The following is an 18,666-nucleotide window of genomic DNA, read 5'->3' on the forward strand; positions in this document are numbered from 1 at the left end:
TGTTCATACAATTCAATTATAGTGTAACACTACGCATGTGAAGCTCTATTTTCATCAAACCCCTTATAAATTATGTGACCCTATTCAGCCATTTGAGCCATCCCTCTTCCTCAAGTCAGTTAAAACCCCAACGATGACGTATCAGCACCTTCAAATGAGTTTTATAATTATATCCGAGGTGCCTTATCTAAAGTCGCCTAATTTTCGTGCATTCGTCATCTTCAAAAATCACATGTATTTAGTTCAACCCCTTCTGAAATAAAATAATTTTTTTTTTTCTTCTTTCTTTTATAAAGTAATTAAGAATTGACAGAAGAAATGATTTTTTTTTCTTAGAGCCTTGCTTCAGGCTAATTCTTTAATCCTCATATTGATCCGCCGTTTTTTAGTGACAAAAGGCGATTCTCTTTTTAGACACTTTCATATGCTCTATCAACCGAACTTTGTTGTCTCAGAAGTAAAATAATGATTGAGGATATTTTCAAATGACACATTAAAGATATATTTCTAATGATTAGGTGTGGGCATTACAAATGGAAATGCGTAGAATTTGGCTGCTTTTAAATTTGTGAGGATGATAAAAATCAAAATCTAAGTGATTCTAAATTCGCCAGGATTTAGTGTATAATTATTTATTTTAAGTCTGCGTATGTAAAATTATTTTTAGAAAATATAGAATTGCTCTTATGTTTGTGGTCCACAAATAAGAATTAGAAACGGATAGCTTCCTTTTAAAAACAACAAATTTTATTTATTTATTTTATATATAAGTACATAAGACGTGCGATTTTTATTTTTGATATACATTTTGATATACATTTATTTATTTATTTATTAACCAATGAAATATCCATCTCTCAAGCAAGAATGAAAATTAAACACTTCACATAAGATGAGTTTGGCATTCCTTAACTACGTGAAAATTCAACTTCTATAACACAACCAAATGAATTGAGGGTGTATTTGGCGGCATAAAATTGAAGTATTGAAATTAAAATTGGTAAAATTTTTAAAAAATTTTGTTCAATTTTCTTAGCTATTTTTTTTTTTTTCAAATTTGATCAATCCTAATTTCAAAACTCTAATCCATGCAACCGAACACATCTGGAAGATTTTTGAAAACATTTGAAAATTTGGTAAAAAAACGTAGGGCCTAAATCTTCAAAGGTGTCTCTTTCACTATTTGCTTTCCCTCCACTTTCAAAAGTATAAGGTCACTTCTTAATTTTGTAAAGTGCAAAAAACTCACTCGTAATTTCAGGAGAGGAGTGTGCAAATAACATCAATCGCGTTCAAAAATTACCCTATAATATAAAAAAGTGAACAAATAAGAACTTCTTGTTTGGGCATAATTCCATTTGGAAACTACTATGATTCAGTGGGCTATGATCTATTGGAAAAAATGCTGGTTGCTTCCATGATATTTGGTCTCAAAAGCGTCAAATTGTTCTCTCTCTACATTGAACAATCAAATAGTGTACAAAAATGTCGTGGTGATGTTGATTGCTAAAACAATGAAAATGTACCATGATTTGGTGAAGTACGTATCTTTTAGGCAAAGGGGTAAATTGGTCTACAGAAAATACACACAGCAACTTGTGATTGTTGAAACTTGAAAGTGTGTATGTGCTATATTTGCAAAACCTAGACATCTCAGCGTGTTTCTGTGCTAATGAATTAATGTTGCAACTGTTGAGAGTTTTTAAAGATGTGACAAATTCTTGTCACTCCTCAAAATTACAATATTACCCTATTGTGATTTGGTCCTTCCCCGTAAAGATTTTAAGATTCAAATGATTTCTTTACTTAAAGTTGCAAATGAATTAAGTTGTTCATAAACTATTTGAATTTGACTCGAAATTATTTCATAAGCAAATAAATTAAATTAAAGTAAATCTTAAATTTTGAGCTCGTTTAATATTAATTTTTTGGCTTGTTATTTCTTAAGCAACCCCGCACATATTCTTGTCACTCCTCAAAATTACAATATTACCCTATTGTACTTGTTTTATTTTTACAAATTTTTTATTTTTTATTTTAGAATTAATGAAATATGCATTAAGAAATATATTTTAGTTAAAAGATTAGTGGAGTTTAATCGCGTGTTTTGTCCTTTCATGTAGCTCATCTTTGCTAATCTTGCATGATTTAGAACGGAATTTGATGTTATTATCTTTCTCTGACTACAATAAAAAAAATTTACTGTCAACTCCATGAAGGAAACAATTGCAAAAACTAAATGTAACGTGTCAATTGGATGACAAAGTCTCTCGGTTAGGCTACATTTGTTTGAGTGTAAAATATTTTTCAGAATTTTTTTTTGTTTGTATTTTTTGTTGTTTGGTTGTTGTAAAATATTTACAAAGAAAAAAAATATTAAAACTTTACAAAAATAACTTATTAATCAATTTTCGACAAGCTGTTTTACATAATCCACCTTATAGACTCGACCTAAACCTTTTACCAAACATTGAAAAATAAAAATAAAAATAAAAAAATATTTTACTTAAATATATATATATATATATATATATATATATATATATATATATATACATTGAAAAAATATTTTACTTCGAAATAAACTGAGCCCTGATAACTATTCCAGAAAACTTAAGGAACTTTCCTATAACTTCATCTCACCAGCCGGTAAAAGAGAGAAGTTTACCAGAGGATGAAAGAGATTAGTTTAATGATAAAAATTATTGCAAAAACAAAATGAATAATGATGACAAGGTCTTGTTGGATAATTGATGCACGTACTTACTTACAAATTCCAGAAGAATAAAACTTAGAGATATTATCTAAAAATTAGTAAAAATATAGATAGATTTTTAAAGAAAAATTTAACATGGGCAAAATGTGTGTAAAATTATCTAAAAAGGGTCTAGAAAATGTGAAAAAAATCTATAATTTAGAGAATTTAAAAGATAGATTTAGGCTATAAATAGACTACGGGCTGCATAATAAAATTTTATATCTTTCTATCTTGTAGTGAGGAATAATTCAAATAGAAAAACTAAAGAAACAAAATTAAAAAGAAGCAGTCACATATTCAATCACACGTCCTAAAACATGTCCATACAATACGTTTTATAAACTCTGTGACTCTGCTCATCAATTTTAGCCACATCTCCTTTTTAAATTCATAAATATCCAAACGATAAGGTACCAGCCATTTCAAAGAGAAAACATTTGTAAATGAGGATATCTCCTTTGACCGATTGTGCCTGAAAATGTTGGTGACAACGTAAAGAATATTTCTCAATCTCTCGTATATTCCTGGTGCCTCTAATTGAAAATATGACATACTTGCCTAATTTTTGTGGATTTGTCACCTTAAAAAATCACATGTATTAAACTCAATCTCTTTAGAAATAAAATAATTAATTAATTTTTAATTAAGAGTTGATAGACCCATCCGTGAAATGATTTTTTCCTCATACTTGACTAATTCTTTAATGCTCATATTAATCCACCAACTTTGCTGGAAGTGAAATAATGATTGAAGACATCTGGGACAATAATGACTGTTTTTAAATTCATTTAAATGATATTGTTTGTATTGCGACAAAGTGCAGGAGCCACCAGAAAGTAATATTTTCTCAGTAATTCATTGTAAAAATGGTCAATAGTATTTACAAAAATAGAATTGTCTCATCTCAATATAGGTTATATGGGAGAACCAGGATGATGGTTCCAATGGATTGTCACATCTGGTCTACATTTCAAGAGAGAAGCGTCTAAAGAATCCACGTCATGTCAAATCTGGCGCAATGAATGTCCCGGTAAGAGTTTTTTCAACACCAACAAGGAATTATTTACGTAATCTTTGTCCGTATTATATTTATATATATATATACACACACATATTGGGGACATCCAATTGATGCTCTTACCTCAGGATCGAGGTAGGGATTTCGAATCTCTTAAACTTTTTCAATAATTTCGTGCTGCATGCATGTAGGATAGGTGACAACATCTATCCGGTGATGAATTATGAGGCATACTCTCACCACAAATATTGTTGAAAATATATATACACACAGAGTTCCATATATTATTCTTAATAATTCATTTTAATGTGTTACTAATTAGTTTTCCGATCAAAATTAATATGATCAACATTATGAATAGACGGGGAGTTTCTAGAGTGATGACAAATGCTGAACAATCCATACTGAACGTAGATTGTGACATGTTTGCTAACAATCCACAAATCGTTCTTCATGCAATGTGTTTGCTCCTTGGTGTGCAAAATGAAAGGGACTGCGCATTCGTTCAGTGTCCCCAACACTTCTATGATGGGCCAAAGGATGATCCATTTGGAAATCATATCGGTTGGCCGTTATATATGAAGTAAGTAATTAATTAAAGTTACCATATTAATTACAAAAATCCATCAAAAAAGTATTATTATTATTTTGTTAATATAAGAAAAACTTGTGAATTAATAGATTTAGAAAATAAATCTAAATTATTTTTTAATGTCTAAAATAGTATATTGCGCATGGAATATCCGGGATTCAAGGATCATTTTACAATGGAACTGGATGTTTTCATAAAAGAAAAGTTATTTATGGTTTATCACTGGATGAGAAAGAAATTAAGGTACTTGAATTAACTATAAATTCTCAAGTATAGTTCATTAACTATAAATTCTCAAGTATAGTTCTTCTTTCTACTTATTTTTTAAAATTATAATATTAAATGAGCTACACTTTCTGTAATATTACTTTGCTTTATTAGGTAAATTAAGTGATGAATAGTTGGAGAAAATATTTGGAAATTCAAAGGCGTTAAACAAATCAGCTGCTCAGATTTTGTTAGGGTTGAATGGGAAATCTTATACTCAAATCGATTATTCAACTTCATTAATGGAGGCAGCCTGCAAGGTCTTGTGTCTATGAAAATGGTACCAGTTGGGGTACACAGGTGAGAGGCTTCATATTGTATGGTTGGTTATTCAACTTCATTAATGGAGGCATAGATTATAATAGCAAGTTAATGCTCTAAAAGCTAGTTGGAAAAGAGTTAGCCTAGTTAATGGAAAAGACTTTGGCATTGATGTCTGATGAAAAATCAAGTCCTAAGTCTAATTTATCTGAGGATCGATTTTTTCTAGGGATAAATATTTCCTTAGGGGTCATGTCCACAAACATATTTCAAATTTTATCCAATCCGTTGCCAAAGCCTTTGGTAATGTGAAGTAATCTCTATCAGTCGGTTCTCAGTGCACACGTGTAGCGACTTATGTGGGCGGGTGCAATGCACTGACAGACTATAGGGTGTCATGATCCCATATTGCATGGGAATGGTGAAGTGTTATATATATATAAGTTCTACATCCTTTTATGACACAACACATTTTAAAGTTGTGATGACCCTGAACCTACCAGAACTCCAGAGTTGAGCTTGCTTAACCTGAAATAGTATCAGGATATGTGTAACTTCTTGAAAGTTTCTGATTTGGGAGAGCCAAATGCTGACAATATTAACTTATAATCTATATAGTGTTCTCCACAAGTTGCATAGAATATTTTTTATGCCACTAAACTAGATATATTGATCAGCAAGTACATATGATAATTTTAAAATAGAAGAGAAAATGCATATGTGTATGTGTGTGTGTGTGTATATATATATATATATGAAAATTCTAAATGGAGTGTGATTTGATGATAACTACGTTTTAGGTTGGTTGGATATATGGATCTACAACAGAAGACATTCTCACTGGACTTGCCATTCATGGGAAGGGTTGGAGATCGGCCTTATGTAATCCTGAGTCAGATGCATTTTTTAGGGTACGCACCATCGAGTGGACCTGGGTCTATGATCCAACAGTAGATATGGGCCACTGGGCTCTTAGAAATCCTAATCAGCCCAAAAAACCCATTGATTGCTATGGTCACTGGTAACGTAATGCATGGCATACATGTGTCTCCGACTCTTCTAGGTTGGCCCTTACGTTCAATTCTAGAGCCGTGTTATGCTGCTTTACCTGCGTTTTCTATCCTCACCAACTCGCACTTCTTGCCCAAGGTAAGCACCAACCACAACCCTCCATCCCTAACCATTATTCATTTAGAGAAATTATTCATTGGACCTGTTCGCGTTTTCTATCCTCACCAACTCACACTTCTTGAATTATTAGTGTTGTTTGTTATGTTTAATTTTTTTTTTGTTGGTAAATAAGTTCTTGTTTTTCTTTTGTGTAGACACATGCTCATTTTTTGTCGTGGACTTAAATTCTGGACATTTTATATAATAAAAGTAGAAATAACCACTAAATTACAACCCGGCCTTTAGATAATAAAATACATTTAAAATTTAAAATTTGAACAATACAATAAGTTTGATTTGTTTGTGCAGGTTCAAGAACCGGCCATATTGATACCGGTTTCAATATTTGTCATCTACAACCTTTACACCCTATCAGAGTACCTTCAAATTGGCCTGTCAATCCGCGCATGGTGGAACAACCAGAGAATGTGGAGAGTGACCGCAACGTCAGCATGGTTATTTGGAATGTTAAATGTTATACTGAAGCTGTTAGGTCTATCAGAGACGGTGTTTGAGGTTACACAAAAAGAGTAAACAAGTAATGGTAATGATGATGACAATGTCAATGCCAATGCTGGAAGGTATACGTTCAATGAGTCCCCGATTTTCATCCTGGGCACCACTGTTTTGTTGGTGCACTTGATGGCATTAGCCACCGGAATGTTAGGGTTTTGATGAGTTCACAATGATGGGAATGGGTGTGGGATAGGGAAGTTCACAACTAGCTTGTGTGTAGTGCTCTGCTTCTGGCCATTTCTTAAGGGGCTATTTGGGAAAGGAAAATATGGGATTCCCTCATCCACCGTATATAAGTCCGGAGCGTTAGCTTTATTGTTTGTGCAATTCTGCAAATGGACTTCAATGGGTTAGGTCCTTAGGACTTGGGATATAAGGACTTCAAGAGAATCCTTTAATTTAACCAATTTGGCAGCAACGTTGAGAGTGTATCAATGTTCATTTAGGTATATATTCATTTATGTAATATTTATTTTTTTTAAATTTAAATTATAAATGCATGATTTTTTCATAAACAAAATAAATAAATAAAATAAATTAAGTACCGAAATTCACCACTAACAAAATTGGAATTCTTTGAATCCCTTAAGCAATATTAAACCTTTAATTTCATAATGTCATGTTCGGCCAATATGCAGGGAGGTTGGCAGGCGGCACACGGGTGTTGTGGGGTCTATACGATATAAGAGAAAAATGGATATATAATCGATTACATTTGTGTATAGAATTGTGGAATGTTCTAGAGTGGTGGACCGTAGGATTCTAGAATATTAAAGAGAGTGCATGAATTTGTAAATTATATTATATTCTTAAAAATAGAGAGATTTGTAGAGATTGTAAATATTTGATAGTTAGATGGAAAATTCCATAGAGTAGATTTTTAATTAATAATTGTTATGCATTTTAGTTGTCCATTAATGAAGATGTTGTCTATATAAATAATAATGAACCTTGTCTTCTCAACATTGATGTAGCACAAACAATAAAATAACATGTGTTCATTATGAATTTAGCATATGGGAGAGAATTAACATCTATTTTATTTTTCCCCCTATATTTTAAAGGTTTTTTAACAAATACATTTAACTAATCAAAAGTTAACAATTATCCCTCTGTAAAGTGACGTTGAAATTTTGGCACACATATGATATGTGGGTTGATGGTTTGACAAAATATCCTTACATATATTTATTTATCTAATTTTATAAGTAGCAAGTTAAAAAGACGTTGAAATTTGGGCACACATTTGATATGTGGGTTGATGGTTTGACAAAATATCCTTACATATATTTATTTATCTAATTTTATAAGTAGCAAGTTAAAGAGTGTTTGTTGCACGTATAATGATATTTTTATCAAAATATACTGTTCATATGTCACATAAAATTAAATTTTCAATGTTTGGCTGCCAAATGGGATAATTTCCAACATTTTATAAATTTGGAATATTTGTTGCAATAATAATAATAATAGGAGTATTTTAGAACTTTCTAATAGTTAAGATATTAGTGCAGGGCGCACCAGATAGTCACCTAGGCCCTCCAATTCAGTTCAAAAATTTGTATTTTTGTGACTTTTTAAAATTTTAGATCTCATATTCGGTTAGGGTTTCAAAAAATATTTCCTATTTTCAAATTCAAATCTTATCAAATCTAGCATTCCAAACAAAGTGTAAGCCTCTCAGAATCGAATCCTATATTAGTCTAATTCAATCCATTTTAAATTTAATATGAACGTCAGGTATTATATCAATAAATGTCATGAAGTATACCACTGCTGCCTCTCAAAGGTAGTGTTGAAACAACCTTTCAAATTAATCACTATCTTTAGTTGCTGCCCACTATTGAAACTACCTTTCAAACGGCAAAGTTTGGTATTTAACTGTGCATAACATATCACCTTACTCAATTGCTGAAACAATATTATTTCATATTTTAAATTAACATAGATGAATTTTATTATAAATCGTAATAAAAATTTAAATTAGATGTTTTGAAAGAGTGAACTAGGCAGCAATTAATAGAGAAATGTATATTAATGGAGAAATGTATGTGTATATATATATATATATATATATATTAAAGCGAATTTAAGTTGGACGACAATGTACTCAATTAAATCTCCAGTTATCACATTGAAAGTTTGACAATAGGTAGAGAGCATCTCCAATGGTTGTCTATATATATATATATTTTTCGGAATTTGATGTGTCGGAATAGATTTATATAAAAAAATTGAACTAATTATATTTAGCTATAGCCATTGTTTTATACATTTTGTGTAAAAATATATCTGTCAATAATAAGTAATCACGTGTCATGCCCAAGATCTACATAATTTTTACAAACTTACTTAATATAGGATTGATTTGTTAATGGAATGCGAAAGAGGGAGGAGAGAGAAAAATACTAATGTGGATGTGTAAAAGGGCTGTGCAAAATATATAACAATTTTACACATTGGTGATGTAACAATGTATCTTAACATATTAATGAAGATAAAAAATAGATTTTTTATTTATTTATTATTATTATTATTTTTTTTACATATTTTGCATATTTTATAAATAATAAAAAAATCTTTTAACGCACTGTTGGTAGGAGTGACAATTTCCTCCGACCTGGCGGGTTTCTACTCCACTCCACCCCTAATCTTTTAACACACTATTGATAGGAATGATAATTTTACACGTGACAATTTTTTTAAGAGAGTGAAATAAAATTTAGCCAACTTGATCCGCTGCTTCCCATCCCTAATTGTTGAGATGCTCTTAGCTATGGTGTGTTTGGATAGATATGAGAGAAAAGAAAAGAATGAATAATATTAATTAGGAGAGAAAAGAAAAGAAAAGAATGGATAGTAATAATTTTTATTCGTGTTTGGATTGATATGGGAGAAAAGAAAAGAAATGATAGTTATTCTTATTTGAATAAGATAGAAGAGAGAAAAGAAAAGAAATAATAGTGACTAAATTACTGTCCTACCCTTTCAGGAAAGGAATAATAATTATTTTTGTTTGGGATATAAATGGAATAATTTTTCTGTATATGGATTGTTAGAGGGTATTTTTGGTATTACTAATTAATTACTTCACTATTATTTCTCTCCATATCTTCTCAAATTGGGAAAGAAACCAAATGATCCCTCCCTATTCTTTATTTTCTCTCTTCTTAATCTACCCAAACACATTCCTATCCTACCCTTTTTTTCTTTATTTTTTTTTTTTTTTCACCCTCTCTCCAAATCAACCCTACCAAACACATCCTTGATATAAACCAACAACTAAGGATGAGGTGGAAGAAGTCTGTTTGATACTTTTCATATATTCTTTTTTTTTTGTTCCGAGTACTTTTCATACCAACTGTCCTGGGAGAACAAAGCACGTGTGTGAAAAAGATGATATGCTTGTATGTCTTTGAAGTGGGGAAATTAATTGTTACGTAGTTGGGGTTCCATCAATCAGAACAACTGTCCGAGTACTTTTCATACCAACTGTCCTGGGAGAAGAAAGCACGTGTGTGAAAAAGATGATATGCTTGTATGTCTTTGAAGTGGGGAAATTAATTGTTACGTAGTTGGGGTTCCATCAATCAGAACAAGCCACGTGCAATTATAAATTAATATATTTGATCGCTTAGTTGTTGTGGTTGGTCGGTCGTTGAACTATTTAATACCTTTTAATTGACATGTCTCAGGCCATTTGCATAAGGATCGTAACGTGGTAGAGTTGGGATGAAATTGACTACATTTTATTTGCTCTCGTTAAAAAATTAGTCATACCAATTTCGTTTTAACTTTGAGATGGGTTTATAATTGGTATACCATTTTTGTCCCAATTTTAATAGACAAAATACCAATTCCGCCCTGCATACTCTGTTTAATTGCAATAAAATTTAAACTGTTGAATTAATTTCTAAACTTGGGATAGAATATTAAGATCTCGAATCCTTGATTGATTCTTAAAGATTGAATCATATGCACAATTGTAAAATTTTAGTAAGTAGTGATTCTAGTGACTATTTAGTCAAAATATATTAATGGACATTTAACTTAAATATATACTCTCTCTCTCTCTATATATATATATAATCGGGGGTGGGTTGAGGGTATCACTAAATTCGCTCCCGTTCCAAACCCGCTTCGAGTTTTCAATTCTTTTACTATATCCATCCCAAACCCATTTATGGAGCTACCAAATTTGTTCCATTAGGAGCGGAGCAGGGCGAAAACCCAACGAGTCGGAAGAAATTGCTATCTCTACATTTGCATAGCATTGGGTTAAGAGGTCATTAGCACATGAAAAAGATGAAAAGATTAGATTTGTAAACCAAAAATTGAAGTAATATAATTATTATTGTTAGCAATTTTGAAAATTGCTCAACACAATTACAAGGTATCTCAAATATATGTAAGTGCCGGTTACCCTTGTGATGTGGGAAGTGACAATTATTCAGTCTTGAGATTTAGCATCTTGTTCGCCTAATCCTAATAGCAAAATTTTTTGTGACATCCATATTTATATACACTACTACTTACATATACATATATATATACCAGAACTCTAGCTAGTTTATCACAGACTCACAGTACTCTTAGCTTCTTCAATGGCCAGCTCAGTCTCCTCTCTCCCACTATATGAACGAATTTGTCGTAAAAACACGAAACCACGAGCTGTGGAACTCATTATCCTCTTCCTTCTCATCTCCCTCCTTATCTATCGTCTTCTTAACCGTGAAAACCATGGCGTCTCTTGGCTCATGGCCTTCTTTTGCGAGCTATTCTTCACTTTCGTGTGGATTCTTACTGTCACCACTAAATGGAATCAAGTGGATTTCATAACACACCCTGAAAGACTCTTGCAATGGTATAATTAAATATACAAACTACAAATTATTCTACGCGTGCTCACGCGCACACACACATATATATATGAACATGTTTTGCAATGGTATAACATGTACAAAATTAGAGTGGTTGTTTACATATAACTTGGTTAAGATTATATGTATGTTACCCATCCTTGCAAGCATGCATGTTTCGGTTTGGAGTCCATTTTTACTTCACCCCTTTGAGCAGGTTCGAGGCCTGGTATCTTAGTTGACGAATTAAGTTTATATGTATGTTTAATTTTAATATATTTTCTTTTCAATAGGGCTTCTGAACTCCCTCCAGTGGACATGTTTGTTACAACAGCAGACGCTGCAGTAGAACCACCTATCATCACAGTGAACACTGTTCTATCCTTGTTAGCATTAGATTACCCAGCTGACAAGTTGGCTTGCTATGTTTCCGACGACGGCGCTTCCCCTCTCACTTTTTATGCCCTAATAGAAGCTTCCAAGTTTGCAAAGCTGTGGGTTCCTTTCTGTAAGAAGTACAAAGTTCAGATTAGAGCTCCATTTCGATACTTTCCTAGAAAGACCGAGTCGTCATTAGGCGTTGATACTTCCTTGGAGTTCCAGCAAGAATGGAAGAAGATGAAGGTAATTAAAATAGAAGTCGTTACATGTAGATAAGTACTGGCATTGATATTTTACAAATGTGCTTCGTCTTTCTTTGTTTGTAGGGTGCATATGAACAGCTTAGTCAAAAAATTGAAGATGCTGCTCGAAGGTCCTTTCCGTGTGACCTAACTGGCGAATTTGCAGTGTTCTCAAATATTGAACGCACAAACCATCAAACAATAATTAAGGTATACATACAAGGCCTCTTCACTAACACGAATAATTTCTGTTTTTTTTTTCTGTCAATTCCTAAAATGTAAAGTAAAAATAAAAATTATGTTTATTAAAGAGAAAGCGAAGATTTGTTACTTTCTCTACTTCCTACACTGTTCACAGCCATTACTTTGTCAGATGGTGACTCTTGAGTCGGGAATTTAGGCAACCACCATGACTATAGTGGTGGTGGGGCTGTGAATGATTGTCGTGGTGTTGGTGGTGGTTTGTTCTCCGGAATCATAATGATGGTGATGGTGGTGTGGTGGTGGTTGAGGAGGTGGGGACTGTGGTGGTGGCAGTGCTGTCGCTGTTGTTCTTGCAGGGTGGTGCGGCCATGGCGGCATATGATTGAGAGAGATGGTAAATTGGGGATGATTTTAGAAAATAAAATTATAATTATAATTATTAAACTTACTTTCTAATTTTTTGCTTTTAAAATATTAAAAATAAAATGAATTATTAAACATCATTTTATTTTCTATTTCATCTCAACTCTCAACAAAGTAAAATTATGACCCATGATATATGACTAGTTATTGACACACATTAATTAGGGTATCATTATATATATGCTGTAGCTCTTGTATTGATTTGTTTTGAAAATTTTAATTATGAAATGTATAAGATGGAGGTTAACCCAGTGGTATGTAGCTCCAGAAGGTTGAAGATCCGATTTGTCTCCATTTGGACTGGGCGGATCCAAGGGGCCTTGAACCCCCTTAATTTTAATTTTTATTTTATTATAGGTAATTTTAGTCTAGTTCAAAAAAATAAAATAAAAAATTAATAGTACTAATCCATCCTAAAATATATTAGTCCCAAAATATATTTGTGAGTCTGTATTAGACAATAAGATGAAATGGATAAGATGGAGGTTAACCAAGTGGTATCCAGCTCTAGAAGGTTGAAGATTCCATTCATCTCCATTTGGACAATAATGAGTGAGAGAAAAAAATAATAATAATCTGTGAATTGTGATGTAAGTTACTTTTTTGTTTCGCAGAAAAGTGCAGGAAGCATGAGAAACTAGTATTTCTCTATAATTCATTGTGAAAATGATCAATAGTAGTATTTACAGAGTAGAACAAGTCATCTGAAAGTGTTTTGTCCCTTTATAGGTAATCTGGGAGAACGAGGATGTTGGTCCAAATGGATTGCCACATCTTGTCTATATTTCAAGAGAGAAGCGTCCAAAGCATCCACACCATTTCAAAGCTGGCGCAATGAATGTCTTAGTAAGAAATTTTTCAGCACCGACAAGGAAGTTCTAACTTGTATATGCAATCTTTGTCTGTACTATACACATACATTTCCATATCTCATATTATATATTCTTAATTATTCATTTTAATATCGTTAATTTATCAAAGTTAACATGATCAATATCGTGAACAGACCAGAGTCTCCGGAGTGATGACGAATGCTCCTTTCATTCTAAACGTAGATTGTGACATGTACGTCAACAATTCACAAATCGCTCTTCATGCAATGTGTCTGCTCCTTGGTGTCGAAAACAAAAGGGACTGCGCATTCGTTCAGTCCCCCCAATGCTTCTATGATGGACCAAAGGATGATCCATTTGGAAATCAATTGGTGGTTTTGCAAGAAGTGCGTCATTAATTAAACTTGTCATTTTAATACTAGTACAATCTATCTATTATTACTACTCTGTTTTTTTTTTTGGTTAATATAGTATAAGAAAACTTTTGAATAAATTTATAAGATCAATCTAAATTATTCTTTAACGTCTAAAATAGTACATTGTGAGTGGAGCATCCGGGATTCAAGGACCATTTTACTGTGGAACTGGATGTTTTCATAGAAGAAAAGTTATTTATGGCTTATCACCCGATGAGAAACAAATTAACGGTACATGAATTAACTACTAGTTCTTCTTGTTATATACATATATATATTATATATATTATATAATACTAAATGAATTACAAGATATTATTAGGTAAATTGAGCGATGAGTACTTGGGGAAAAGATTTGGAAATTTGAAGATATTCAACAAAGCAGCTGCTCAGATTTTGTTAGGGTGGAATGGGAAATCTTATAGTCAACTGGATCTTTCAACTTCAATGGAGGCAGCCTGCAAGGTCGCAAGTTGTGTCTATGAACATGGCACCAGTTGGGGTACACAGGTGAGAGACTACATATTGTGTGGTTTGTTATATTAATTAGTATATACATAACTGCAAATTAATGCTCTAAAAACTAAGTTTATATCATGCTCAATCAAGAGTGAAAAAGAAGAAATTAAAAAAGTGCTTGCTTAGTTTATTACTAAAAAAATTACCTGACAAAGAACTCTTACAATACAACCTTAACGAGTTGAGTGCTTCGCGATCCAATCAAGGGTGGATTCAGAAATTATCAATGAGGTGAACTAAAATTAAACATAAATTTAATAACACAATTTCTTAAGCAAACTTTTTTATTAGGGCTTGTTTGGCTTGGGCTTGTTTGGCTTGGTTTTTATTTTAATATTGTGCCTTAACTGACTTGGGCTTGGGTGGGCTAATACTATATATATATATATATATATATATATATATATATATATATTTTGGCTGGGTTAAAAATTACCCATAGTAATAATTTTTTTTTTTTTTTTTGGAGGTCCCTCCCCTAGATACGCAATTGGATCCAACTCAAACGATTAAACTATTATGTATGGTTAATATCTAACCCATTTCTAACGCTTTTATAGCCATTTCACTTGCTATCCGGATTTGATGTGAGCCGAGTTTCCCACTGCAACACTAATCCTCTCTGCCTTTCACTTTAAAATGAGAGTAGATACCCAATGGGGCATGTGTTAACATATGAATCAGGCATGGACCTGGTTAGGACCAGTGCCCATTGGATTTTTTTCTATTTGCATTATTACTTATATTTTTTTGTTAAAATTTAAAAAATGCCACCCTCTCAATTTGTAAAACTACCCACTTCAAATTCTTGCCCCCATTCTGTTTTTTTTTTTTTTTTTTTTTTATCCAAAAGATAATCATCTCTTTTTCACTCTCTACTGCCCCGCCACATTCATGATTCTCTCTCACACATTTTGATATTCCAAGTTAATTTTTAAAAATACTCACTAATATTTTTAGATCAAAAAGAAAGTAAAATCAATCGGCTTTCTTTCTTCACCGCATCCATGGTAATTTAGGAAGTACGGACACAACTAAAATATCAAACAATCTGAGTCGGACAAGCCACAAAAAATCAAATTCTTATATTTATTATTTTATTTTTAAAAAAATTATCTTCAATATTTTTTATTCGCGCTCCCTTCAAAAAAATTCCTGAGTCCGTCACTGCATATGATAGTTGTTATGAGTGGTGATTTGATGACAACATTTCAGGTTGGTTGGCTATATGGATCTACAGCAGAAGACATGCTTACTGGACTTGCCATTCATAGGAAGGGTTGGAGATCCGCCTACTGTAATCCTGACCCAGATGCATTTTTAGGGTGTGTACCTTCGACTGGGCCTACGTCTATGATCCAGCAGAAGAGATGGGCCACTGGGCTTCTAGAAATCCTAATCAGCCCAAGAAGCCCATTGATTGCTACGCTCACTGGTAAGCTCCAGTTGAAGCAATGCATAGCATACATGTGTATTCAAGTTTGGGCCCTGCGTTCAATTCCAGAGCTGTGTTATGCTGCTTTGCCCGCGTTTTCTATCCTCACCAACTCACGCTTCTTGCCCAAGGTAAGAACCAACCACAGCCATTCATCCCTAATCGATATTTATTTAGGCTATATTCGGAGTTGGAGCATTGGGATTAGAATTAGAAAAAAAAAAAAAATTAGTTTAATTTAATTTAATTTTATTTTTACTTTGAACTAAATTTTTCTTTAATTTTATCAATTCCAATTCTAAGGTTTCTATTCAATAAAGCCAAACATAGATAAATTATTCATTGGATCTGTCCACTAGATCAATTTATTATCCAAGCATATTGGGACGGATTCAGAAATTTATGCGAGGGGGCAACCTTAGAAAAAATAAATAAATTCTCTTTAAAGATTCCCAACATTGTGGATGTGTGGGGGCAATAGTGCAAATTTTTTTAAAAAAATTAGTGGGGGCAAATGTTAATTTTTATATGTATATGTTAAAATTAGTGGGGGCAAATGTTAATTTTCATATGTATATGTTAAAATTAGTGGGGGCAAATGTTAATTTTCATAGTTATATGTTTCAAAATAAAAAATTTACAAGGGAATAATATTTATAAAAAAAAAATCAGTGGGGGCAATGACTATGAATAGCTCCGTCCATGCGAGCATATAGAGTTTAACTAATGCTACAACAAAATGAGGTTTCTTTGGTTTAGTTTTCTTAGAATAACTTTTTATTTATCAAAAAACCAGATTAGAAAATTGCATAAAAATTTATTTGGTCAATAGTTTGTAAATACTGTTTTCTAAAATTCAATTAAAACAAAAAAATAAATTTGGTTTCAAAAACTGTATTTTAATTATTTGAAAAAAAAAAGAGATTATTTTCTTCTCAATTTTCTCAACTATTTTCACAAAACTGAAGGTAACATAATATGTCTTTTTGTCAAGTTTGTTTTTCTTTTTCTTTTTTTTTTCTTTGTTGAGACATACACTCACTTTGTCTTATGAACTTAAATTTTGGACAGGTAAAAAGTACCACTATACTACAAACCCTTTAGACATAAAATACGTATAAAATTCAAATAACACAATAAGTTTGATTGGTTCCTGTAGGTTCAAGAATCGGCCATATTGATACCGGTTTCGATATTTGTCATCTTCAACCTTTACACCCTATCAGAGTATCTTCGAATTGGCCTGTCAATTCGCGCATGGTGGAATAACCAAAGAATGTGGACAGTGATCGCGATGACTGCATGGTTATTTGGAATGTTAAGTGTTATGCTGAAGCACTTAGGTTTATCAGAGACGGTGTTTGAGGTTACACAAAAAGAGCAAACAAGTAGTGGAGATGATGATGACAATGTCGATGCCAATGCTGGAAGGTACACATTCAATGAGTCTTGGATTTTCATCCCGGGCACCACTGTTTTGTTGGTGCACTTGATGGCATTAGCCACTGGACTATTAGGGTTTCGACGAGTTCATAATGATGGGAATGGGTGTGGGATAGGGGAGTTCATAGGTAGCATGTATGTGGTGCTCTGTTTCTGGCCATATCTTAAGGGGCTGTTTGGGAAAGGAAAATATGGGATTCCCTTATCCACCATATATAAGTCCGGGGCATTGGCTTTATTGTTTGTGCAGTTTTGCAAATGGACTTCAATGGGTTAGGACTTTGGGGTATATATAAAACTATAAAATTTGTTATTGTGTTTTGATAAGAATTTAGTTTTGAAATAATATGAAATTTGATTTTAGAAAAGAAATGGAATAACTTTATTTTTTTGGAGCAAGAAATTATATCCTTGTTAGACTTCTCTAGCTCGTTGATTGAATATTAGATGTCATGGAACAAAATTGGATCACATATTAAAAGTTGTTGATCGAGTAGTTTAATTAAGGGATACGTACAAAAAAAAAAAAAAAAAAAAAAAAAAAAAAAAAAAAAAAAAAACTCTAAATTATTGCCCTTTTGCAAATAACCCCCTGAACTATTGATTTGTTGCAATTAAGGACAAATTCATCACAAAAGACTATTTTACCCTTTCTCATTAAAATTTTTATATATTATTAAATTATTTTTATTATATTTTCTCTTACGTAAATATTAATTATACTATTTACCTTAATTTTATTTTTAGCATCAATTTATCATAGAAATGAAAAAATATATATATAAATAGATTTGTAACTACCATTTTCTAAATTGATTAACTTATTATTAAAACTTTATTATTTATACTTAAAAATATTATAACCAATTTAAACATTTTTATCGTAAAAAAATACGATCTTTTTCGTACAATAGATTGATGAAAAAATAATAAAATACTTTCTAAAAAAATACCTTCTTTTCATGTAATATATTCATTAAAAATTAAAAAAATAATTAATTAAAAAAAATCTACTAAAAAATTTTATTTAAATAATTCATTAAAAAAATTAAACGCAAATTTATTCAAATTTAATGAAAAATATATCATCAAATTAGTATAAATTTTTTCATAATTTATTTAGATAAGAAAAATATATTAAATGTAATTCAATAAAAAGGGACATTATGATCATTTAATGAAATATAGTAAGTCATTGGAGGTATGCTGAAACAAAATAAGATAGTTTAAGAAGCGATCTGTTTAAAGTCCTTCTAAATTTTTTCAATTAATTGTCATCACGTTGGTTTAGTTCGAGGGATGGTGCTCGGTGGCTGTGGTGCTTGCCGA

The 18,666-nt window shown here is 31.8% G+C and overlaps 1 protein-coding gene and 1 pseudogene across 2 annotated transcripts; both read left to right on the forward strand.

Annotated features, from left to right (window-relative positions):
- The first annotated feature begins 3,526 nt into the window (after window positions 1–3,526).
- LOC132270050 (cellulose synthase-like protein H2) lies at window positions 3,527–6,936 on the forward strand (annotated as a pseudogene).
- Window positions 6,937–10,859: 3,923 nt separating this feature from the next.
- LOC132271297 (cellulose synthase-like protein B4) lies at window positions 10,860–18,022 on the forward strand. Of its 2 annotated transcripts, XM_059772635.1 has the most exons (9): window positions 10,860–11,446; window positions 11,735–12,065; window positions 12,149–12,274; window positions 13,421–13,537; window positions 13,698–13,910; window positions 14,060–14,171; window positions 14,263–14,450; window positions 15,675–16,025; window positions 17,054–18,022. In XM_059772635.1, the coding sequence occupies exons 1-9, from the start codon at window positions 11,187–11,189 to the stop codon at window positions 17,612–17,614; spliced, it is 2,259 nt and encodes a 752-aa protein (XP_059628618.1). In that variant the 5' UTR covers window positions 10,860–11,186; the 3' UTR covers window positions 17,615–18,022. The 2 variants fall into 2 exon arrangements, with proteins under 2 accessions (XP_059628618.1, XP_059628619.1); XM_059772636.1 differs by lacking the exon at window positions 13,698–13,910 and having other exon boundaries at window positions 10,862–11,446.
- The last annotated feature ends 644 nt before the right edge of the window (window positions 18,023–18,666 follow it).

The sequence above is a fragment of the Cornus florida genome, unplaced genomic scaffold, assembly GCF_030987335.1.
Source record: "Cornus florida cultivar Cherokee Brave unplaced genomic scaffold, ASM3098733v1 CherokeeBrave_3.0.0_Hap2_Chr08, whole genome shotgun sequence".
Lineage (NCBI taxonomy): Eukaryota > Viridiplantae > Streptophyta > Magnoliopsida > Cornales > Cornaceae > Cornus > Cornus florida.